We start from the raw sequence: 26,570 nt of genomic DNA, 5'->3' as shown, positions 1-26,570 counted from the left end.
AGGACATAGAGGGCCTGCCCACAACCCAGAGTGTTGTAGAGAAAAGAACAGTGTCAGCTGCTGGGGGAGTGAGGGATAAGGTAAGTAAAACTGCTGCTTATGTTCCCCTTAGACCAAAACCACGATTTAACCATTGAAGAGTGGGGGAAGCCCTACTGCAAGGGTAACTTTTGATTATAGTTAGCGTTCAGCCTAAATAATACTTGGGGTAGACATAATGCTTTACTCACTCTGTCCAAAGCTCCTCCGGGACATAACAAAACATCAGTCGCCTCACGTGATATGGAAGCCAGCAGACAACGAACGCAATAACTACCACGCCTGTAAAAAGAGAAGGACATTATCATATGGAAACTGAGCATACTGTTTAATAGTTTATTGAAGTTCTGAAATCTACAAATACAGCCAACTATCTTTTCACTGGAATAGAACCGCTAATATAGGGACCTGCATCTGATACCCGGAATTTGTTCTTTGTGTGATTCCTTCATTGGAGCTGGCAGCTTACCATGCATAACAGGGAAACCTCTCAGTGCATCATGGGAATAGAAAGAAGAAGAAGGAAGGTGGAAGAAGGAAGGTGGAAGAAGAAGGGAGGAAGAAGAAGGAAGGCGGAAGAAGGAAGGTGGAAGAAGAAGGGAAGAAGAAGAAGGAAAGCGGAAGAAGAAGGAAGGAGGAAGAAGAAGAAGGAAGAAGAAACAAAAAGAAGGAAGAAGAAGGAGGAAGAAGAAGGAACGCGGAAGAAGGAGGAAGAAGAAGAAGGAAGAAGAAACAAAAAGAAGGAAGAAGAAGGAGGAAGAAGAAGTAACAAGAAAAAGGAACAGGAAAAAGGAACAGGAAAAAGGAACAAGAAGAAGGAACAAGAAGAATTTACATTCAGCTCTTTTCATATCTTCTAGATGTGCCTGACTGTTAGAGGCCTGGAAGAATATGTATCTTTTTTTATCAACTTTTGTCCAAAGCAACCAGTCAGATAACTTCTAACTTTATAAGTTATGCTGACAAAGTGCCAGAGGTTAATTGATCGAAGTCCCATCTGGACACTTTTTATGCATGAGGTGCGAAGGATCTATAAAAAACACATATTCTTAATATATAGGCCTGACTCTATTTAATGAAGCCTCGTTAAGGGTTACTTTATTATTCTCTGTTATAGATTTGTGCATTCCACTGATCCTCTGTCTGGGAAAGCTTCCAGCATATTTATAAAGACATATGATATTGCCTGTTATGCTAATCACTAAGGCTACTTGGCTTAGCTCATAGGCTCTAGACTGCAAAGCCTAAAATATAAGGAAAGGGTTTTATCTTATTAGTTATTCAAGGTCATCTCCACTTTAAACTGATATTCAAATGCATTCTTGTACTGGCTTCTTACAACTTTTGGGTACTCCAGTGGTGAGATGTCCCAATTAATGAGAAGATGTTAATTCACGCACTGTCCGCTCCAAGCTTGCTCCTGTGATGGACTACAATCTCAATACAAACTAGTAGTCCATCACTGGAGCCATTTTTTAAAATGTATTTTATTGTTTATCCGATTAACCGATTAATCGAACTTAATAATCGGCTAACTAATCGATTTTGAAAATAATCGTTAGCTGCAGCTCTAGATTGGATGCCACCCCTCCCCACTATGTATGTTCCCACCTTCTTTTCTAACAATTGCCCTTGTCCTCCAAGTACGGATCTCTCCTCTGTCTGCCTTTTTGCTCCATGTCTTCACTGACTAGCTGTTGGATAACAAACATGACAAGGGTTATTCAGAGGGGACCCACCGCTACTGTCTGGAAACTTTTCGGACGCTGGTCAGTCTGAGAATGCCCCCGCCCTGCTCCTCCCAGGCACAGAAGACCCCTCCTACCTGAGACCCCATTCACAAATCAAGTAAGATATTTTCTATGTTCTACTCCCTTATCCTCAAGTCACGCACCCCTTCAACCCTGTCATGTGACGCCTATGCCATTGTCCTATATCCGGGCCTTTCTGGCCAGTTGCAGACTCTGTGTGCTATTATTAGATTTCTTCACTGATCTAGTGAGAGTAACTGCACTGACTTTGTGTAGAATGCAGATGCTCCAAGACCTGTCTGCACCCTGCCACCCAGGTTTATTCTGCTCACTAAGCGTCCATGTCCAAGGGCCGTACTTATAATGAGGGAGCTTGAGGTGGTTGCTTTAGGCAGTGTCTCTTTGGGTAAGAGCTCTTAGCAACCTGTGATGCTCTGTTGCCAGGAGCTGAGTGGGACACCCTGGCTGACGTTCTGCCCAACTCCTGGCAACCAGTGACCTTAGTGAGCTGGGTGGGATGCCAAACAGAGGTACCATGCAACCTTCTCCCCCGACACCCCTCCGTAACATGCACCGCCCACACCACACCCATCCTCCTCCCTCTGCCTTAGGAAGTGAAAATTGTCCTGACACCCCTGCATGTGCCCCTCTCTTGTGGAGGATTTGTTAAATAGCCTCCACATCAAGCCCTTCTATGTTAGTTTGCCCAATCAAGATTCAAAGTCTCTCCAGCTCTGCAGAGAGCTCCCCTTGTCGCCCTGCCATACTTAAATGTAAGTGGAAGCCCCAACACTCCTCTACACAGGCCTGTTTAACTTTTACATATGCAGACAGTTCTTCTTGCTTGGTATTAGTACACGTTGCTTGTGTTCTGTATCTCTTCAAATTTCTGTCTTGTTTCAATACCTCGGTCACATGAAAACGTATTTGAAAATACACCACAGCTCCCCTTTTGGCACATTAAAACTGATTTACTGATTGAGTTTACATATGCCTTAAGTGGTTAACACAGTCTAGCTGGGAATACCACACTGTCTAGGCGCGATAGGCTTTTGTGGCCATATTTACAAGTTTCACAAGTGGCTGCTGACTGTAACGAATTGAATCCCAGGAGATACATCACCGTCCATTCCTTGTTATTGCAGAAACAGCTTTGTTGCTGTAACAAATGTGATTATGTAGTTTGCCTCTCTACAGCACCACCTGGAACAATGTAATCCAATCCCAAGACCAGATGCACCTCACACACCATCTGTTGTTCCATATACTGTAGAAACATCAACCTGTGTTTAGCTTGATTTGTAACAAAGGATAACATGGGCCGGATTCGGCCCGCGGGCCTTGTGTTTGCCACCCCTGACACAGGGGCTTACTTTATATTCTTCTGTAAACACACCTGCTGAAACGCTGCCAGAAATGGCTACACAGTGCTAGTGGGATATCTATTGTATCTTACCTTGCCTATAAGACCTACAAGATGCTGGCATGTGCCGCAATTGTGGCCATTGACAGTGCATAGTTGCCTTATATGCGGAACTTATCAGCTGTGAGTGTGACTGTCACATACTGGGCCATCCCTATAATAAGGCAGCCTGAAGCAGTCACCGCCAGAGGCATCTCACTGGTTCATGTGGAGGCACACCTGCCATCCTCTTTCTGGCCAGAGCTCTTAGTTACCTGTAACACTCTAGCCGGCATTCTGCCTAGCTCACTGACGTCACTGGTTGGCCAGCAGCTGAGAAGGATGCTATGGCTGGTGTCCTGCCCAACTCCTGCCAACCAGTGACGTCAGTGAGCCTGGCAAGACACCGGACAGAGCTGGAGCCCGAGACCACACCACAACCCCTGAACCCCCCCGTTAACGTGCACCACCACCACCCCTACAGGCAGCGAAAAGGGTAGGGACACCCCTGTTAACATACACCAAAGTGTGTTGGATACACTAATGGAGCAGATTTATAAATCTCTTGACAAGCCATTCACTGGGCAAATGCCATTTAGGCCACTAGATGAACCCGAGGAGCATAGGAAATCTTTTGCTCTACGGCTCCATCTAGTGTCGGGAATACATTGCAAATGTTTTTTTGCCCAGTATAAAGCAAGAGAGAAGCAAAGAGAAGAAACCTCCTTTATGATGAATTTTCTGTATACAAGCCCTATATTTTTTATATGATTATTATTATTCAGGATTTATATAGCGCCAACAGTTTGCACAGCGCTAGGTAGAATGGAGGAAGACAGTACAGTTACAATACAATTTCAATACAGGAGGGTTAGGAGGGTCCTGTTCATGAGAACGTACAATTTAGTATTTCTACAGACTCAGGCAGCCTTTTCCATTTGGTCTATAGTCTTGTAATGCTTCAGTAACTGATAGGTGTGCACACACATTCAGTGACCTTTGAAGATTAGCTTAGAGCATTTTAGGGGTGCACTAGCTGGGTGATACGGTTACAAAGAAAAGAAAGATGGTGAAGAAGGGCGTTAAAGTGGACACAGTCAAAAAAAGATTTTCCATTGCCCTGCAACCCCCTTAAAGTGTCATTAAATCTCACTTATGCTGATTTATAGTGCTTATTAATGATCGTTATGTCCAGTATGTCCCCTACTTGTGTGCCGAAGCTTTCTGTCCTGTTTTTTCCCCCACTTTTTGTAAATACCTGGTTAATCCTGACATTTCCATGCCCCCCGTTTCTGTAGAGGCAACGCAATAGTAGCCGATCCTCTGGCTGCCGCGTTGCCACTCGTATTGTAGCGCAGTCCGTTCCAGACCAGGCCAGAAAAATACTGCATGTCTCATTTTGTCTGGTCTGGAATGCGCTGGAACTGTACAGGTTCACACCATTTCCCGAACCAGATCTGCCCCTACCGCAAGGTCCACATGATCAAATGCTTAGGCCGAGGAGTAGAGGCCTTTTATTTGCATTGCCTTTAATGGTCCTATTTAGGTCTTTATTGCTGCAGACCATTTAGGTCTTTATAGCTGCCTTTAATCTACCATTATACAGATGAAGCTTAATGGAAACATTATTTACTCATTTAATTTACTCTTTTACTATTTTGTTTCTCTACTGAGGATAAAGTGTGCCGCACTTTCACTGTAACTATGCACTGCAGTCAGATTAGCTGGTTCCATGGATCTCTTGGTATAATGGTATAATAGTATGTCATGGTATTATGATATACAGTTGGCCAATAAAATCTGAAAAGGGCCTTGAAGAACAGAACAAAATGAATTAAATAACACACAATAAATATGTCAAAGAATAGTAAAGGTGTAACGAGGAATTTAGGCTTAAGAAAACCCAAATTAATGACCACAATTATCATTTATATTCATGTATGCTCACATTTAAAGAAATCACAGTGTATCTTATTCATTTTTGGGGCTCCGCTGTGTCAACATGGTTTCTAAAGCTCAGAAAATTTTTAATATTCCTTAGTGACAGCCTGTTGTTGTCCACCATTTACCCGTCGCCCAGTGACTGTACGCTTTGATGTTCTCGAAAAGGCAAGTGTACATTTGCCAGCAAAAGCTGCCTCTCTTCTTCCCAGAGATCCATTGTGCGCAGCTTAAAGGAGAACTATGAGGTGAGTGCTTTTCACTCACCTCATAGTTCTAGCCGACCTGTGACAATGAGACTGTCACAGGTCGGCTCAGTAGATCGGGAAGTGAGCGAACACATACCGGCATTCGGTCACTTCTCGATCCTGTCACAGCTCTCTGCCGTGATAGGGGAGGGGCTGGATTCCCCCCTCCCCGCTCCGATCCTCCAGCGCTGACTGGCGGAACAGACGGGGGAGGGGGCGGGTACAGACGGCTCTGACTCTAGATAGGCAGAGCCAGCTGTCACTCACGCAGCTGGGCGGATCCAGACATAATTGTCGGGATCCGCTTCAGCTGCGGCATCTCAGTATACCGCGAGCTATAGCTCGCGGTATACTGCGGCATCTGTAAAGTTCTCCTTTAAGTCTATTAATCTGCATAATCAATTCCTCTTAATATTCCCTGAACCTTTTAGGCTTGACTCTCGTCGCAACCAATTTGTCAGCCTTTTCCTTTCCGTAAAAAAAAAGGCGACTGCAGATGAATTATTTTTAAACGGGAAGCAATTAACTCGTGGCCAATAAAACACAAACCCTATAAATTCTGCAAGATCTCAGAGGATGCTAAGAAAAGAGCCAGGTTTACTGCGGATCAAGACATCCTAGCATTTCCCCTGCTTTGTGGCACGTTGAAGGAATTAATATCCCATCTGTGTGGTACAGCGGGATTCTACCTTTTGTATAAGCTGACTGCTTCCATCTTGTCAGTCCCTGAGCCATGCTCTCCAGTCTGTGACTTGTAGACGCAGTGCAATCCCCAACTGAGCTCTCGTTATAACACTGAGATAGAGAGATGTGAAAAGTCAAGGCGCCGCTTCCCTCTTCATGTCACTGATCGTCATAATTTTTCATATCACGGAGAGTAACTGAAAATTCAATTTTCTCATTATCCAGTCTGCCAGTAAATCCCTTAGTTCACCAATATGATTTAACTACAGCACAAACTAGTCTAGCCACTGCCTCGTCTAGAGTAATGTTGGCTTGCTCCTTGACACGAACTGTGGCAGAGATATTACTCCTATATAGCAATTGTTTAAATCTGTGCTCAATGGGAGGTCGGCCTGAAGCTAATATTTCAGACACGGGCAGACCCCGGTGGGCTGAATCAGCCACCTCATTTTGTTTTGAATGTAATTTCTGAATTTAAATGATAATGGAAGATATGTTATTGTCTAATACTGTTCCCTTGTCTACGTGTTACATGTTGAATAATCTCAATAAACATTTAATATACAAAAAAGGTAATGGAAGAGCCAAAGTGAAAGTAAGACATCCTCGTCATAGCTGTAGCAGATGGATGTGGAAGGAAATGTAAAGCATATGTTCTCTTTTGGTCTGTTAAATATATCAAAGGCAAAAATGGAACAGCGCCTTCCCTTCGTGCATTAACACTTTAATAAATCAAACATTTTTAAAAAACAGGTATATACTCACAAAAAAATGTTTGTTTATTAAAGTATTAATGCATGAAGAAAAGGCGCTGTTCCATTTTTGTCTTTTGCATGGGCTTTGTGGGTACCCAACCTGATTGAGAACGGCAGCTCCTTTGGTGCAAGTTCATTGAGGTATAAGACTTTGGAAAGAAACCTCCAGTTATCGCATGGATCCCTGCTAAGCGCTGACAGATTGAAAAAACTGTTAAATATACCATTGAACGTGTTTTGTTATATCTGCTTCTTTTGCCTGCTATCAAGTTAGAATTTTGGAGGTCCCCCCATGGCACTTCTGAGCTTCCCATGCCTTTGTTACAGTAGTTTGCTGATTAGCCCTTAAAATGGATAGAGTTTAATTACAGGTGTAGCCACCCTGCCTTAAGCAGTGGTACATTTTAAATTTAGAAGCTCTCAGACTGTATTCATTCTGATTCTGATTTGATAGTTCGGCTTTCTGCTGTCTCTCCTAAGCTCTGGTGAGAGTTTGCTTCTGCCTTCTGCTGAGGAGTGTCCCTGGTAATATTGTGGGTAGAAACAGGGACACCAGCACTCTAAATGCAGTTCAAATGCATCTATTTATTGATGTAGATGCAGCATATCACACTGGTGTAATGTTTCGGGGTCTCACAGGATCCCCTTCCTTTGGCAAAACATGTTTGAACTGCATTTGGAGTGCCGGTGTCCCTGGTTCTACCTATGCATGTAATGGTTGCCATCAGTTGACTACTACTGCATCGGATTCTTGTGAAGCAAGCGGTCAGGAGTGCAATGGGTCCATAGACTTTGGTAATAGTGTGGGAGGCTGCATTCATTAGAGTGAGGAATGTTTGTATCTACCTTGCCCTTGGTTTTGTCGAAAAACTCAAATTTCTAGAGATCTCCAATGACGGCGCGTCCGGTTGACTTCCCAGTAAGAGGTATGGATGAGTTGGCTCTGGTGTGCGTGTGCCACCCGCGATATTTCCCTATATACACACCAGACAGCAATAAAGTATTATAATCAACTAGGGTCAGACTAATTCAGCACGTTATTAATCTGAGTTTCCCCACTCAATGTGGCCGCCAGAGTCAGGCAAGTGTCGGCCATATAGAGTCAACCGGACTGGGGAGTCAACCGGACGTGACGTCATTGAAGCTCTCGAGAAATTGGAGTTTTCAACAGAACTATGAATGTTCAGGAATGACCTTGGGAAGTTGAGACTCCCCCTGGGCTGTAGCTTGGGGGAGTGATGCTATGGATTGCCAGACATTTCTAGGCCTGCTGTCTAGGGAGGTGACCATGTGCTCAGTCTGAGGCCTGGGACTGAGGCTCAGTGAGGGAAGCTGAGGATGGGGATAGCATAGAGCAACTTCAGCATGTATGAGGAGCCTGAGCAGCTGGTCCTCTGCTGAAGATTGGTGATTTCTTCAATGGACTAGTAGCTATAACGCCAGGAACTTTACAGCCAGGAGCTCAAGACACAGATTGCCAAGTTAGCTTAAAGGTCCTCTGTCTGTGAAGGCTGTGAAGTACTTTGTCCTTGGAGTCTGCTAAATCCTGGGTGTCCTGTGCCCTAAACCACCCTCCCAAAGTTCTTTAAGAAATGTTCCTCAAGCATCATATCTGTGTGGAAATCGGTCATCACTGCAATGTCAGTAGGTGCTTTTGGGGCATCAATGGAACTGTAAACCCTAGACAGGCTAGGAGGGCCCAATTCATCCAGTGGAACCTTCAGGGGTGATCTCTACATAGGATTCACCCCCCAACACTGTAGACTTCACTGCTAAGCTCGAGTTCGCTGAATTTGAAACAGGTTTTGCTAAACTCTTAGGGAATCAAACCTGGACAGATTCGCCCATCCCTATACAAGTGCTAAAATCGCTTGATTTCTGTAATCTAATGCAGTGAGAATCTAGACAGCACCTCCCAGGGCCACAGGGAAAGAACTTCCTAAAGTAGGTGCTGTAACCTTCTCTCTTGTTCTGCTTTCTGTATCACCAATCACTTTCAAGACATTTTATTCTAAACCAGGCTTTATATATAATATCAGGGAGCCTGCAGTGGTTGTGTTTAGGAATTCCTCTATTGCATCACTAGCAGGGGTTCCCAGATCATTAAGTCTAGGGTAGTCTGGTACATTACAGCAGTGACTGGACTGAAATTTGACTTTAAATGGCACAGCGGCGCAGGCTGCAACAAGCACATCGATGGAGTGATTAAAAACACATAAAACAGAACAGGAGGCCTGCATTAGACCACCTTCAAATGACATTCCAATCTATGCGGCAGCATCTCAATATAAAAAGAATATTACCGGTTATGCCTGGATTCTTCTCGCCACTTTATCAGTGCAGAGAAATGTCATTTTTCTGGCTCAGTAGCACATAACACGTGAGCGGGGTATCAAGTCTGATGGCGTAGAGATATATCAGTATGTGTCAGCCAGCTGAAGCGGGGTCCTAATAATAAATGTCACTGACAAATAATGGGGCTGTCAGCAGAAAACATAAGAAAAGAAGTCATCTGTGGAAACATAAAAAACTTAATTGAGTGTATGAGCGGTTTAGTATAATGGGATATTGAGGATTTGCAGAGCTCACATATGTTCATGTTACAGTTTGTTGTACATCCTGTTGACTGGCCTAAGCACAGGAATTGTCAGAAAGGTCTACTACTTTGTGAGCTGCTCTGCTCTTGTGCTCAGCAGGAAACCTCCGTAGGTTTGTTCTGCCGTTCCACCTACATTAGAAGCCAGCCACCATTGCTCCCAAGAGATCTACATAGACTCACATGGAGCAGATATTTATGTTACAGCCGTCCAATACGACAGCACTAGAGAGTCAGCTGAGGCTGAGCCACTTACATTTCAGAGAGTCAGGTACTTTCTTCTGGTCCCTACTACAAGCATCCGTCCCTTTTCGAGATGGGCACGGTAAGGACAAGCTACTGGATGGCCTCCTATGCCAATTTACCACATCTCACCTTGGCTATTATAAAGAGATTCTGAAGAACTTGCAATCTGTATGGATACGGAAAGAATAGCGCCATCTCATGCATGCTGCATTGCCGCTCTCGCCAGGGAATGTGTGTGTCTGTCTAACAATTTCTTAAATAACTAAAAAATCTACGGCAAAAATATATATTGAAAACGGATTTTAGATTTAATTTGGATTGGGCACAGTTGCTTTAAAGAGATACGTGCTGTCTTTTTTGACTTTTTTTAATCTTCTTTTCTTTTCTTCTCTTCTGTAGTCTTGCCTTGCCTTGCATGTGTTGGAGAGGGGATCGGGGAAGAACCTACGCCTGGGGTCTCTCTATAATGTTTTGGTGGTTAGGATGGAATGTGGAAGCCCATATAGGGTTTCATATATTATTTTTGACTATGTTCTGTTTTTTTGGATTACATTCTCTATTATCTGTTCGTTTGCTTTTATACGCATACTTATGCTTTCTCTACTTGTCTTACTCTGTTACATAGTTACACAGTATTTGAGGTTGAATAAAGACACAGGTCCATCAAGTTCAACCTTTGTGTGTCTGTGTGTGTTTGTGCATAGGTATGTGTGTACACAAGTCCCTGTGTGATCTTGTTTATAAGAGTACCTGTACCCCTGTAAGTTACGGCCTCTGTTATGGCATTCTTTCTGAAAAATTAATTTGAAAACAAAAAAGAGATATGTGCTGTAATCAGTATCTAAAGTGCTTACAGCCTCTTACCCCCAATGCTGAACCCTAGTACCCATAGCATTCATATGTAAGAAGGCTAGCTATTAGCTAGTCTGAATTTGTGGGAGGAGGCTGGCTGTTAAATACGCCCTCGTTTCTTCACTCACCTGTCGGCGGGGTTTTCAGGTCTCCCACCCACCCATACCCTTTTTTACAATACACCTTCTTCAGTATGCCCCCTTTTAGGCATATTGTCTTATGCGGCCAAGGCACACCTGAGGCCGCGGTACGTAGGTTTGTCATGCATGTTCGTGTCCAGACTCTGACCACATATATATATATTCAAAAAGTTCCCAGAAATCAGGAAAACTCGAAGGCCATTTTGTAATTTTAAACTCTATCCGCAAACTACGTAATCAGAAAGCTGCAGGTGTGTTACAGTGCTCAAGTGCTATCAAGGGGCATGCTGATATGAGGAAAGAGCAGAGTGCTGGCATGAGCTCAACACATCTTTGCTGCTGTTCCTTTCACTGGCCAGTCAAGTATTGGGAGGGGGAAACAGTATGGGGAGAAGGCCTATGTATATGTATGTTATATACTTCAGCAGGAAAAAAATATGTCTCCTGTCCTGCCAGAGAGGGCTCTGCTGGAGATATGTAAATCTCAGAAGTGGATGGACAGAACACAAATCCTATCACAGGTAAAACAGCTCCCATATGCCATCTGTGTATTTAGCTGTTTGCACAGAGTTCAGCATTCAGCAGGATCCATATTACAGGGTGGTCAGCAGTGAGGGATTAGGAGGCAGTGCTCCAAGACTGCTTAGCTTGAATGCCGCTAAGTGATGCACAAGAGCAGATCAGTCCACCTAAGCAATCCACAATGAACATCTGCTCACCGTGTTCCGCCACCCATCCCTAGATCTGAAATGGCAAAAAATATTTTTTTCCCCTCTTTCGTGAAAGATAAAACATAGAGATGCCGTTTCACTTTAAATATATCTAAGATTGCTGTCTCCAGATTTACTAATCTCCCCAGAGAAAAACGGAGACAAAACAAAACAGATTTTTTATTATCTTATAAATTATTTAAAGTGTGTCATCTCAATGCCGCGGGAAAGCCGACAGTTTATTTACAAAATCAAGGCAGTTTAATTAAACCATAATACCCCAAAATAAAAGTTTAAAAGCCATTAAAAAGCCATAGACAGACAGGGTGTCATTGATAGAACTGGGAGGTAAATGGAGAAAAATATCTATTTGTCTCTTTCTCTTTTGCACTGTTCAGAGCTCATTAAACACGCTGCTTATTAGCATGTTAACGAGGCGTGGCAACGCAGTCTAATGCAGAGTGTGTAATGTAACGATGGGCTCTATTTTTCCTGCCTCTCTCTAGCGTGTCTTTCCTGGGAAATTTACTTTACTGACTTTAGAGCTTTGTCTGTTACAAGGAGATAATTTCATAAAAGAAAAATTGGGTGTATAAAGTGTAGCTACAAAGCAGTACGCTTGAGGCCAGGTTCACACCTGCGCGATCTGTGACTCGGCGGCAATTGTGCACGATACCGCGGATTCCTGTGCGGTCACGGAGTCGCCCACCACCGCCGATTGCCTTTATTTTTTTAATGGCACCCCAGTCGCGCCGGGCGGATCGAACAGTTCCTTGCCGCGATTCCGCCCGTGCAATTGAACACGGCTAAAACAGCCGCATGTCATGTGTCTCAAAAAAAGGTACATTATTTTTTGCGATTGCCGCACGGCTGTAACCCAATGGGGCCACGCTGCAACCACTGTGAGCAACTGCACACAATAGCGCAGTCCTGGGACACGCGTCCTGGATCGCCTAGGTCTGCACCGGCCCATGGAATAAATTGTATCTGCAGTCAGAGAACATAACAGAAGACGTAGAGGAAGAAAACACACATACGAATAGGAAAGGTTTGCTATCGTGATGCCCAGCAACCTTTTCTACTTGAACAATATGTAAAAGCTGTATTCAAGGTTAAACGTGTAGTGACTTGGTATTACAACATAAATTATCAGTGGTCCACTTGTATTTTCTATATTAAATGATGGAGATAGGGCTGAGGTGGGTTTAGGGGTGCCACCTTTTTTTTCCAAGCAAAACCTGAACACTCTAGCGACACACTGACATTTTTTTGGGAATGAGTCGCGGCTTATTCATATGTATATAGCGCCAACCATTCATATGTAAATATCAAAGTTGAGACTATTTTCAATGGGGGCCCAGTAGCCCCTATCTTCATTTTGGTTGCCCCTGTCTGCCTGACATCTTGTGTTCGGGTTTCTGCTGCCATGAAATCTGGACAGAGCATTCAAAACCCCGGCTGTACAGGTGAATCCTGGACAGGTGGCAACCCTAGGTGGGTTGTGGCATGGGTAGGGCTTTTGGTTAAAAATGTTGATGGCAAAAGGTATCTCTCTTTGCCATCTCTGTGTGCCTGTGAGGTCAGTCTACTAAACTGGGTAAGATATGGCACCCGGGAATCTCCAAATCCCCAGGGAACAAATAGGTAATGCAGCTTTATGGTTACACTTTGGCCCACCTCCTCCTGCCACCCTTGCCTTCCTACTGGCCAATGACGCCACCCATCATGTTGGTCACAGTCAAATGAAACCAAATGGCCCATATTGTGCTTTCCATATGGAAAGCTTAGTTGTAGGTCTCATTAGCCACAAGCAGCATTTTATTTCATCAGTCAGGCTCAGTTTGTAGTGGGAAAGCTATATCACCAGCAGTGACTGAGAAGTATGGCTCTTTGAAGTGTCATTTGCAGAAGATGCTGCCAAACGCTTTAAATTTGCTGTCAAAAGCAAGGGAATCTACCTCTGATCTCTGCGATTATGTCTCAGTGTCAACGCACAGTACAGGCACCTTACTTCAATATGAATGCTTTGGCGCCTTAATTTTAAGCCTCGGATGGTGTTGCCAAGTATTGCTGGCTGCTGTAATGATTGTTGTTTGACAAAACAGTCAGGAGAAATGAAAATAACAATGACATGGCTCGAAGTAATGATTGTTAGGACGAATAATACAAAGTGAGCTGAATTAATGGCATGGATTGGGGTAGAGCTGCAGCTAACGATTATTTTCAAAATCGATTAGTTAGCCGATTATTAAGTTCGATTAATCGGTTAATCGGATAAACAATAAAATAAAGTTTAAAAAATGGCTCCAGTGATAGGACTACTAGTTTGTATTGAGGTTGTAGTCCATCACAGGAGCAAGCTTGGAGCGGTGGAAGTAAAAAAGAAAAAAAAGATAGTGTGGTGTGCAATATAGTGAAATGGAAAGTGTAAAATTATACAGCAATGAATGCAGAATGGCACCGGCTATAGAGGACTACAAAACCCAGCAAAAGCACATTATACAGCGCAATGCAGAACACCGCCAGCTATAGAGGAATACAACAAATCCCAGCAATAGTACATAATAGCTGGCGGCATTCTGCATTGCGCTGTATAATGTACTATTGCTGGGTTTTGTAGTCCTCTATAGCTGGTGGTATTTAGCATTGTACCACTTTATAATGTACTATTGCTGGGATTTGTTGTAGTCCTCTATAGCTGGTGGTATTCCGCATTGCGCTGTATAATGTATTATTGCTGGGACTTGTAGTCCTCTATACAGCGCAATGCAGAATATCACCAGCTATAGAGTACAACAAATCTCAGCAATACATTATACATACAGTGTATAATGCATTGCTGGTATTTGTATTCCTATGTATAATGTACAGTACAATGTACCATCAGCTATAGAGAAATAAAAATCCCAGCAATACATTATAGAGCACCATGTGTGGGAAAGTGCAGGCTTACCTGACCAGTCTTCCAGCAACTTGCTTCTGAGATTGGACCTGTCTATCAGCGGCTGTCATCCCCCCACCCCTGCTCCTCCTTACTACATCTCCCCGCGTGCCTTGCCGATCGTGGATGGGCAGGAAATGTGAGGCGGGGAGAAGGTGCGGTGTGTGGAGCGTGGATGCGAGCGGGTCTGGCAGCGGCGAGAGTGAGATGGGGAGGAGGTGCGGCGCACAGCGTGTGGAGCTGTGAACAGGGCCAACTGATCGGAAGCCGATTAATCGATTATTGAAAAAGTTGACAACTTTTTCAATAATCGATTATAATCGATTATGTCGATTAGTTGTTGCAGCCCTAGATTGGGGTGAATGTAATCAGTTACACTGTGGTAGAGAATGCTCCTTTCTTTGCCTAGTACTAATATATCAGCCCATGAAGAAAAGGGGACATATAACCCACTTTAAGGAACACACAGGCATGGCACCTTCTACATCACAATGTAATGCCATTGGCATAGAAGTAGACATTCTCGTGCCGGATACCTGGAAATAAAGCAGCCCCACCGAGAGAGTGGTCTAGTACTGAAAGACGTCTGATCTCTGTACTGCATTTATGTTGTATAATTATAAATCTGCGGTGCTCTTGGCTATGACCCACATGGAATGCAGATGTTATATTCCACAACCTTACCATAGATTTACCAAAAGCTCAGTTTTAATATGTCCATTTAAAGATTATTTGGTTTCATGAATTAAAAAAAAACTTTTATTCACGGCAAATAGCTAAAAACACAGATGAATTATATATATGGTAGCTTTTGTTACCTGAAAAAAGGACCTTATTTCTCTCCATCCAGTTTTGAGACTTACACAGCTTTGCCACATAACGCAGAACAGGAGACCTGATTTTTTTCTGCTGCGGTTAAGTAACACTTACAGTTTTTGATGCTCTCCCAGCCTGTGACTGGACAGTGAAAGGAGAATCATTAGACTGACAACCTCATCACTCAGTCACCCTGCTTCCTCATCCTATGAGCAGGGCTGTCCCTATAATGAGGCATTGGGTCATGTGGGGGCAGCAGGTGTGCCTGCCGCCCCCTTTCCAACTAGAGCGTCCCAGGATGCTAAGGGCTCTTAGCAATCTGGGATGCTCTGGCCAGCATTTCCACCCTCATCACTGACATCACTGGTTGCCAGGAGCTGAGCCGGACGCAGGGCAACCGGTGACATCAGTGAGTTGGGTGGGATGCCATGCACCATGAGTCGCCGCCCCCCCCCCTCCCTGAAATGTCAACCACAAGGCAACCACCCCTCGCCGCCCTCAGGGACGCCGCTGTCTATGAGCACGTTCCTTGTTAGCACAACTGACCAGTATGTGGCTGGACAGTAAAGGAGAAGCAGCACACAGTTATGAGTTCATCTCTCTGTCACCCTGCTTTCTTCTTCTCCTAGACAGAACTCTGTTGTACATGGGGCTGCAAGAGGCTGATACGAAACCAAATTCAGGGACTTGCACTCTTGCATTAAAAAGTACATTTACTTTAGCATTTAGCTTTGGAGCTCCAGTACCTCCAGCTTCCAGGTGCTATTCTGACTCTTAATTTTTTTGTTGGTCTTCTTTTAGCTCAGATATTGTAGTGTGTATTGGCTAGTGTGATCCCGAACCTTTGTGCTGCAGGCAGACTTGGGATTACAGAAAAAAAGTTATTGCCTGTCAGTGCACGGATAAGGGTCACCAGGGATTTATTGGTGATAATAAATTGTAAACACGGCGAAACTGCTATAGGAGTGCAGCTCTAGAGACACGGAGAGGATGCCTTAAGCTTCAAAAACAATTAGAGGAACAGAGCGCAGCAACCCAGTGCATTATTAGGGTGACATATAAATATAAAAACACAAGAAATTGTAATTGCAATCAGATACATCGAAATGGATATCAGCTCGTAAGTCCATCAGTCTAATGGAGCTCAGAAATGGAGCCTTCCAACTTTTGATGTTTGGAAGTGCAATCACTATTTCTTGTGTTTTTATATTTATGTCACCCTGTTAATGCCCAAGGTTGCTGTGCTCTGTTCCTCTTATTGTGTTTTGAGCCTTGGGATTACAGCAGGTCTAAAAGGAGATTTGATCAATTGTATTTCTACATCCAAAACCAAAACACAGTTTCCCCTATGACCCAGGGGCACGGTATTTGCTGGGGAACCTTAAGCTAACTACTAACCTCTAGATGGAGAACCGAAAATCTTGACTTTGTCCAACGTATTCCAATCTCAGTTACCGCTCTTTGCTATCAGTATGAAACATTAACACCTTCTCATAAAATAACCATTATTTTTTAACACAGTATCCGCAAAACATTTAGTCCAATGAATTATTTCATATTCGTTACCACCCTGTGGGAATGGGAGATCACAGTGCTTCGTTTATGATGTAAAGTCACAGAGAAAAAAGTTCTGCGGTTGTTGCTAAATATTTATACCGGCATATCTGGGGCAGAACATCTGCACGCACAGTTCCTAATAGTTTAAAATGTAATAAAAAAAGGGGATGTTTCTCTTTTTGAAATGTCTAATTCCTCAGTCAGTTTGATGGAAGTTATGAAAAATTCTTATATTTGTAGCTACCCTTTTTCATGGAAACAAATGACCTGACTGACCTTGGGTGAATGTCTGGTCTCTTCCCCATACTTGACACCTCTATTTTCAGAAAGGATTCACAGCGGCAGTGGAGAGGATGAGCAGAAGCAGAAATGAAACCTGTCAGCTCCTTTATGCTATTTTAAATTTGCTCAGTCCACTCGGCATCTACCATACAAAACACAAAAAGGTCCCCAGCACACCTGCCAGCTAGCCTGCAACAAAACAAAATACCCTGTCAACAGTATGCGTTAAAAGCAGAGGTTTTAGTTGCACAAACCTTTGGCCAAAAAATATGTAGAAGCCATACCGCCCCATCAAGGCACCTCGGCATCTACCTCCAGGTGCCTGCTTGAATCCTTGATTTATCCTCAAAACACCCAGGTATCAAGGATATACAAATATAGACCACAACCTTTATAGTTGATCTCTGGGCCATGTTCCCTGCCCCCTAAACCTTTCTTTTTGGCTGTGAACTCCAACAGGCATACAGTATGTAAATGACCAGTAGGGATGAGCTTAGGTCCGGACCACACCCGGTCCCAATCAGAACACCTCTGAGCCCCGGAAGCTACATGGGGCCACCTGCAAAAACAGATCTAATATTTGCCCAATCCGCTCAGCACACAAACAGAAGGGTGGGATGTTTGTGCTGATGTCATTGACCCTATATGGCCACAAGGCGATATTAGGTCAATGTCATTGACCAAATATAGCCATGTGGTCATTATAAGGTCATTGACATCACTGCATCCTGTTCATGTGCAGTTGTGGGCAGGGTATTCCCCAGGCACAGTTAATTGGGCAGCAGTTGAAGGAGCTTCCTTTCATGTCCATAGCACAGGTTCAAAGCGGGTTAAGCCTGAACTTGAGCTCATCCTAATGGTCAATAAGCTTTTAAGATAAACCAAGGATGGCAACAGAAACCTGGATGTGCTTCAACGCGGTGTACCATCCCTAGTATTCTTTTGCCTGTGTTGCTGATCACAGGCACCCATGCAAGTTACTGATGAGTCTAAAGACGTCCCTAGACAATGCATATCAAAACCCAAAAACAAGAAGTATTTCATTGCATCTTGCATGGCCATGTTCACTCCTCCACTGCATCTATGATTGCCACAAATTCTGGACTTCACACGTCTGCCTTTATTCATCTCCATTGCATGGGGATGATGGGAAATGTAGTCTACATAAATAAAATAACAGTGTTTTCATTGTTTCCAGGTCAACTCACAGGAAGTGACCAGGATACTGCATTTCTGGCAAAATCAACAGGTATTTTCATGTACATGCTGAAAATGTTCTCAGTCTACAAAAGGAAAATCAATGCAGCCACCACATCTAATGACTGGCAAGCTGCAGTATATTATATTCTTGTTCTTGGGTTTACTTATGAAGTCGAATGTGGATGCAAATCGGACCTCCCTCAGGCAACGGAGGAAGTGCTGTGTACTGTAGACTTGCAAGCTTTGATCAGTGAAGTTTATGTAGTGGTGAGGAGAAGAGAGGTGTAGGACAGCTCCAAGTCCAGCTTTTCTGAGTGGAACCAATATCAGCTGGATGTCACGTACCTGTCTGATCAGCTCCTGTTTGGAGTTGGAACCTGGGTCTCTGGCGCGAAAGGGCACAGACCTAGCCATTCAGCCACTTGAAGGACTTGGTTTCTGCTACAGGTTTTTTTGTACTCAGCAACTCTCCTTATGGACACTTTGGCTCCTCCTGCCAACCAGCTGTAGAAGATCTGCAATTATCTCAGGCTTTAAATACCGGACACTTCCTGTGCTCTGAGCCTGTTGATTTGGGTTAGTTTTCTGTGTGAGCTACCTCTGTGTTGTATGCTGGATTTACACTGTAACTCTGGCCTGTCTGACTATGGATGTCCTAAATATCAGATCTGGGAATCTCTGGCCAGAACAGATAAAACATTGCATGCGATATCCTGTATGCAGAAACGTAGTCTGTGCTTTACAAGTTGCAGCAAAATGATTTGGAAAGTGTGATAGTCGGATAATGAATACGAGATTTAAAAGTGGATTTCTTCTTTTTGAAAAGAGACAAAAGTTCTGAAGTTCAACAAAAGACGTTTATGTTCCGACCATCAGCCGCCACTCATCTCCAGTCTTTGTACGTTCCTGTCTGTAGCATCTAATAGCCTGTAAAGTATATAATAATAAGGTGTAGGGATCCGTTTATGATATCATGAGATAAAACCTCAGAGTTATCCTCCGGCACAGCATGAGAGATTCATAAATCCTGCTTGACCTATTAAATCAATAAAGCTGTTGAGAATTTCGTTTGCTGGTTGCTATGAAGTCGCCGCTAGCGAGTAAATCTTTTATAGACAGAGAAAACCAGGAGGCCAGTCGCTGTTGGGTGACGTCTGAGTCACTATTGTCAGGAAGAAAGAACCTCACACACTTCATTTTTTTCCCCCCGAATCTGATTCAAGCGACTAAGTGGCTTTTCTTAATATATATAAAATCCTATCCATCCCCCGTAGCCTAGGATGGGATTATCTCAATCTTGGGATTCAGAAAGGGAAATTGAGTAAAACATAATTACTGCACAGGCTATACCAGATCGGAAGACTATAATCCTAATGACCGGGGTGCTGGGTAGAATGGTACGGAAAACTCATTCATATAGATAGCCTCATTCATTTGAAGGAAAACGTCACTTTTTTCTATATTTTCCCCCAAACCCCCTTACAACATATCCAAGTCCGCTTAAAGGATCAGCGGACCTGCATGGTTATCCAAGACATTTCTTTAATGTGTCCCCGCCCACCTTTGTGTGTTTTTTGGCTCCTCCTCCTACATTCTGCATAATATTGGCTAAATTAAAAATGCCGCACGGAGAGTCTGAGCCCATCATAATGGGCAGAGTAGCCCAGGAATACAGCCTAGGGGCCAGTTTCTACAAGGTTAGAAAAGGAGCAGTGCTTTCTTTTAATTAAAGCTGTTTTGTAGCAACTGATTGTCTGCTATAGACAGCATCACCGCTACACTAAACCACTGCCACAATCAATAACTTAATCAATAACTTACAAAGTAAATCCTTAGGGCTCATTCACACCATGTAGGTTGAGATGTGTTAATCTGCACAGATAAATGCAGGTGCAAAGCTAGAGCACAGACAAAACAATTTAAAACAATAGAGAATAAGATGAATGGAATATAATAAGCAACATTTCAATAAAGTTTTTTTTTGTTATAACATTTCCATACAGTGGCGTCACAAGCGGGGTGCGGGTGACACCATTGGAGGGGGGACACCAAATGACTGACAGTCATTTTGGTGTCACCCCCTCTGAAAATCGATAATATTATGGACCCCCTCTGAAAAGTCGGGCACTCTGCCATGGACCGAGAGTCCGACAGTTGCACGATAGTGGAGGGGACAGGGCGGCATACCTTATCCCGCATCAATCACCAAGATGGCCTGCCGGCAGGTATCACCAAGATGGCCCCGCTTGCATGATGACTTCACGGCGGGGTGTCACCCGGTATCACCTTGGGATGCCCCTGCTTCCTTATATGTATCTTATTTGTCTCTTTAGCTGCTTTCCTGCAGTTAAGCTGTATGCTGACATTTGGGTCACTGTCCTTATTTCAGTCAATCGATGCATACCGTCTGAAATGTCAGAGAAGGCTGAGATGGGGAGTGCCTGTAACAGGACAGAAGGAGAGCAAAAACCTGAACCTCCATCCACGTGGATGGTGCCTTGTAATGTTAGCAGGAGGCTGCAGTACTCTTGCACTGCAATACTCAACCTAGGCTCCAAGATGGCGCATGCTTTGAGAAAACATAACTAGGGGCCCCCATGCTTCAGACTTTGGGGAAATACTGTATGGGGGCTAGGAAGTTGAAAGAATTTAGATATGTGCCAGAAGGTATGGTAGAGTGAAAAAAGGTGCAGTCTTGGAAACTCTGGTCTCATCCTTTAGATTAAAGAAGTACACAGAGAAAAAAAAAAAAGAATGGTAGACATTATCCATTGTCTGAAATCATTTTGGCTGGCGTTCCTTTTTAAGCTCCATACTGAAACCCTGGATCTGTAGAAGGAGCCGGGCTCTGCTTCTCGTTCCTGCTCAAGAATTAGGATATAGATTTTTTTATTTAGCCCTACAAATTAACAGCCTGCGATTTCAATGATTTAATTTTATTTGTTAGGGTAATTTCCCAGACTTCTCTGTGCTAAGTGTTCTCTGAGGACCTCTCTTAATACTTATCGGCAATTTCTCACCTTCCGTTATATCTTATGTGAAAAAAGCTTTTTCCACAAGACCCGATCGGGCCCTCAAAACATATCTCCGTGGAACAAATGATCCTGACACACTCGACCTCAAGAGCTTGCACTTTCTCATCAATGATTCTCCTTCTGCTCTGGATGAGTCTTCTGTATCAGAAAAAGCATCTAATTACCGGGCAGAGAGAACCCTTTGTAGCCTATGTCCTTACTAGATGATTGCTTATGACTATAGGATATATTTAGACTTTTTTTACTCCATCACAACCAGAGGCTATTGGAGCAGAGAAGTTTTACTCGTATTACTGACACAGAAAAGAATGCAAATCACAAAGCATGGTAGCAAGCCTTAAGCAACCTGACCTGCTTCCCATCAAAGGACAAGTACGTCTTTTCATTTTAAAAAGATGTTTATAAACTGATGGGAAGCAGTAAATTGATGTCTCAGCATTCTGTTCTCTCCCCTGCTCCAGAGTTTACATTAGGGATTTGAAGGCTGATAAAGCACAATCTATTAAAATAAATTTGAGAATGAATTGCTCCTCAGTGCCTGCAGCTAGAGAGTGTGTGAATGGATCCTAAAACAACATTTGGGCCACATCCAATGGACTTCAGCTGGCCTCTTTTTGAGCACGTTCCGCTGAACAAAACCGTAAAAGTAAGTTTCTGAGTAATTATCTCCACTGTCCAAAGATGGCGACTTATTTCAGCTTTTTGCGGTGAGATCTGAAATTTAAATAGCAGCTTCCAAAACTGCCAATTTGTCACTGCTGATTCCTCGATGTCTCAACATTGTGAATGTAGAAAAGTGACAGCAGGTTCCAAATTGATTCAGGAAGTTCTTTAACTTGATGTGGAATATCTCTAATACTTAAAATGATACTAAACTTATTAAAAATGCATTCAAGTACCTTAACTATTAACAAAAAAAGCTGCATGCCCAGATAATGGTGCTATAAAAATTTTTTTAGGGGGGTTGTTTTATTTCATTTTTGCACTCCCCACCCCCACCTCTGGAAACATACCAGGGAACAGTTTCATTTTTTTATGTTACTTTTAGTCCCCTGTCGTGTTTTTTGCTGGAACAATGATGAAAACTTTATTTATTTGTTCAGATTTCTGTCACCATTTAACCTACTTCCAGCCTTCCTCACACATGAGGAATCTTACATTTGTGCCTTGCAGGAAGCAGAATCTACACCGAGCAGTACAGAATTCTAAAGAGAACGTAACAGATGTTAAGGAGAATTCTTCCTGTGCACCTAAGGCGATGCATCAGGAGCTTTGTATAAACCAGTTTGCTCTGTCTGGGAGAATATTTATACAGTTGCTTACGGCAGCAATAAAGCTGTGGCAAGCAAAGCCACAGAACAGAGAGCTGAAATAATTCATTTTTAATGGTAACAACTAAACATGGATAATAAAGTGTTTAAAACTCTGGTCCTCCAGCTGTGGTGGAACTACAAATCCCATGAGGCATTGCAAGATTCTCACAGCCACAGACATGACTCACAAAGAGAGATGTATCAAATGGGAAATGGGATTTGTAGTTTCCCCACAGCTGGAGGGCCGGAGTTTGGCTACCCCTGGTTTAAAGTGACACTAAACTCAGGAGTTAAATCCTAAAAATACATATTTATTTGTGTATCACCCGGCTGTAGATCCTCCAATCATCTCTGAATTGGCGCCGGCACTGTCCTTCCGGCTGGAGGGGTGCTACTTTTGTTCCCCATGGTCCCTGTGTGTGTTAAGTAGCCACCACTTCAAGCTGGCCAGCAAAGGGAGGGGCAGTGACCCCCTACATCCTGAACCATGCCCTCAGCATTGGGCGGGTACGCTGCCAGAGGTGCCCCCCTGGCAAGACACCATCCATGTTCCCATGTTTATGGAGACAAGATTCTTATCCCCACATCCCTGGCCCTATGGATGTGTGGATGTATATGGAAGGGGGGGGGGGGTTATTGGAATCTGGAAGCCCCCTTTAGCAGTGGCGGAGCTAAGGAACAAAGGGCCCTGGTGCAAGATTTTTTTTTTGGGCCCCCACTCCCCCCCCAAAAAAAACCCACAAACACAGCGCTCTCCTTTGTCGGATGAACGGATGATCCGACACTCCCGGCGGAGAGACCAGGGGCCCGCCGCGCGCTGGATAACGATCCGGCGGCCGGCAACTTGCTGGGCCCCCCCAGAGCCTGAGGCCCCGGGCGCCCGCACCGCCTGCACCGGCGGTAGTTCCGCCACTGCCCTTTAGGATAAGAGGGTCCTCAGATAAATGGCTCTCCTCCCTACGTGAATAAATAAGAGGTACATAGTACCTATTGTTACTCATACGCAAAATAAATACATCCACACTGTTACAAAGTCCTTTATTAAAAAGAAAGTCCAACAGTGTTAATCACGTCATCCAGAGTTGTAGATCCATCGTCAATGACAATGAATGATGCCGGATTTCATCCTCTCTTTTTCTCTCTGTTGCTATCTATCCCTCTCTTTCAATTATCTATTATCTCCCTCTCTCCCTCTTTCTATCTCTTGCCATCCTCCACTACTCTCTCCTTCCTTCTATTTCTTTCTGCCCTTTTCTGGATTTTTCTATTTTCTCTCCCTCTCTCTCCCTCCCTTGTTTTCACTTCCTGACTCTCTCTGCAACATGAACACACTAAAATAATATTAGTGTGAGACAAGGATAAGGGCAGGTGATCCTGCTGTGAAATTAAAGGGCAGCCACTGTTTTCCAGTAGACGGGAACAATTGGGGAAGAGTGCCAACCCTTGCATTGCGCTTTAATTGGAAATACCGAATTAAAAAAAACTCTTCTCTTTCTGCAAGAACGATAGTGACATTTCCCGAGGGCTCCTCCACTGTTAACACTTTCACCCCCAGTGCTTTTCAGCACTATTTTCAGCTTTAGGAAAAATATATATATATATTTAATTCTGCTATATGAAGTAAAATAAATGGAGGATCGACAGCACGCAGATCTTCAAGACATAGGTTTATTTGGTCGGCGGGGAACAAGCAGCACCTCAGTCGCGTTTAAAGAATATGGGCTTGCAGGCCATTTTTATAGGGATTTGAATAATAGAACCATATTTGTGACCTTGCATTATCTCAAAAAATCAGATAATAATGCCACACTGTACTCGTATTGGATTGTGCCAAGAACATTAGATGGGTCTTCTTGTCTTGATAAGACTCCCGCACATCAAGGTTAGAGGACAGCTGTCTTGGCATTGAATCTTTATTTCCTTAAGCCAAAGTCAGAAAACATGTTTATGACTTTCTGTCATTGAATTCTTGTTACCCCGACCTATAAAGCCTAAATGTTCTACATGAACTCTAGTTACCTCCACCTACAAAGCTAAATGTTCCACATGTTGCTTATTCATACAACTTATTATCTATGTATTTATATCCATATATTATGTTTTCACTATAATTCAGGACACTATTAATTGCGCATTATATAAATGCGGACTTATTAGTTTACTTACTGGTTATTCTCTACAATACATTGTCAATATGAAAGTAGAGGATTCATCTGAATCTTGTGTGAAATGTTCTGCAAGGATAAAACGTTCAGTAACCTAACTATAGTAATGTTAATAATAGTGTTTATGCTTATAATTATATCAATACGAAATAAATGTGTTAATATCAAAATCCTGCTAATGTGGGTGTGGTATTGCACCACAACAGTGTGAATCCAGCCTAATGCTAACCCTCCCTTAACTAACTTTGGCCCAGTTGAATTCTCAGGTTTTCCTGCAGTGGTGGTATCCTCTGAGCAGAAGACAACCATCCTGCAAGGAACATCTCAGGTGCTCAGGTCCCAGCACCACAAACTTCTGCTTCCAGTGCCAACATTTCAGGAATCGATTGCACAGACTGGGCTTTTTTTGGCCTTTTCTTTTATAAATATGTATTTCTATATTCAATTACTCCACTTCTAACAACCATATCGATCTAGATATTTGTAAACTTTTTTTATTGAAGATGTCTATAGAATGTTCTTCCTCAAGGCACTGACACAATTTCACTCAGCCCTTTGAATATGCATTACCTGGTGTCACCACTCTTAGAGAGCCTTCCTTGTGAATTACAACTCACAGTCTGAACATTGTAACATTATCATTGCTTGCTGGAAGCAGTGCATGATGGGACATATACTCTTGAGAAATGGAGATTGCATCACATTAAGCATCAGGGAAAGAGACGCAAAGCACACTGGAAATACAGGAAGTTGTTGAAAGTGATGGGCAGACAGAAAGCAGCACTCAATATATAAAAGGTATTTTTTTATGAAGCTTTGATTGCTTTATTAGAATCAACTCTCATATGCATTCCTATTACAATGCTGATGTTATAACAGGAGAGGATATGCTGGGACTCCTTTAATGTTGGGGACCAGAGAGCTTAAATATGGCCCCGCCATTAGGATAATCAGTGGGGCCAACAAGAACCACATAAGGAGCCAATTTGTGATCTACAGCACCCCCCTGACATTATCACTAACCCTTTACCAAAATAAGCATGTATTCAGCCCATCACACCAGAGGGCTGCAGCGGTGGCACAGAAGGACCAGCTGGGCACTTCTGCCTCCGGAGCTTTGAATTGCATGGCAAGAACCGTCTCTGATCCCTGGAAGATGTTCTCTACAGAAGAAGCTTCTCCTGGCTGACATTCCAGACTTGTCATTTTAAACCTTTTCGTTGGTGTTCAGCAGATTCTATAAACACACAGCTTCTGCTCCACCGCTGTTTACAGAAGAGCCGAGATGAGCAGGAATGTGAGAACGCTTCTCTATCTCCGAAAATTTAATTTAAAGCAAATGCCAAGGACGGATCAGGTCTACAAGGAAAACAGTTGGAACTTATAAAGCACAAACATGAGAAGGGATCAGTGCTGGCTAAGACGAGATATTCATACAAACTACCAAAGGCCAAGACAAACTACTGCATTTGTTGTAAAGATACAGGGCTGGTATACCGTTTTAAAATAAAATAATTTGATGTTAAAAGTCTCTGCCGGCCCTAAACATACACACTTGCCCCATGTATCTGACATGTTTTTTAAAAGCTGTTTGCTGGGGATCCCACTTTAAGCAGGAAAGTAAAATGAATAGGGGACTTAACAAAAAGGGAGTGTCTTTGATGTGCGGCTTTAACAAAATGAAAGCCAGTTTAATGCTAGGTGTAATTCTGGACTCTGACCCCACCTTTCAGCCCCACATCCAATCACTGTCCAAATCCTGCCACCTTTACCTCTAACATCTCCAAAATATGCCGCTTCCTAACCAATGGAACCACAAAGCATCTAATTCATTCTCTTGTTATTTCTGGTCTTGACTCTTTGGCCTCCTCATTGGCCTATTTGTACACAGGCTACC

At 43.3% G+C, this 26,570-nt stretch overlaps 1 protein-coding gene across 1 annotated transcript in view; it reads right to left on the bottom strand.

Moving 5' to 3' along the window:
- NTSR1 (neurotensin receptor 1) overlaps positions 1-26,570 on the bottom strand; it is a 108,275-nt gene that overhangs the window by 2,185 nt on the left and 79,520 nt on the right. Inside the window, exon 3 of the mRNA XM_018559975.1 lies at positions 231-321. Within this exon, the coding sequence (XP_018415477.1) occupies positions 231-321 (91 nt within the window). The remainder of the gene's footprint in view (positions 1-230; positions 322-26,570) is intronic.

The sequence above is a fragment of the Nanorana parkeri genome, unplaced genomic scaffold (assembly GCF_000935625.1).
Source record: "Nanorana parkeri isolate BGI_ZX_2015 unplaced genomic scaffold, ASM93562v1 scaffold17, whole genome shotgun sequence".
NCBI lineage: Eukaryota > Metazoa > Chordata > Amphibia > Anura > Dicroglossidae > Nanorana > Nanorana parkeri.
This window is presented reverse-complemented; position numbering and strand designations above follow the sequence as displayed.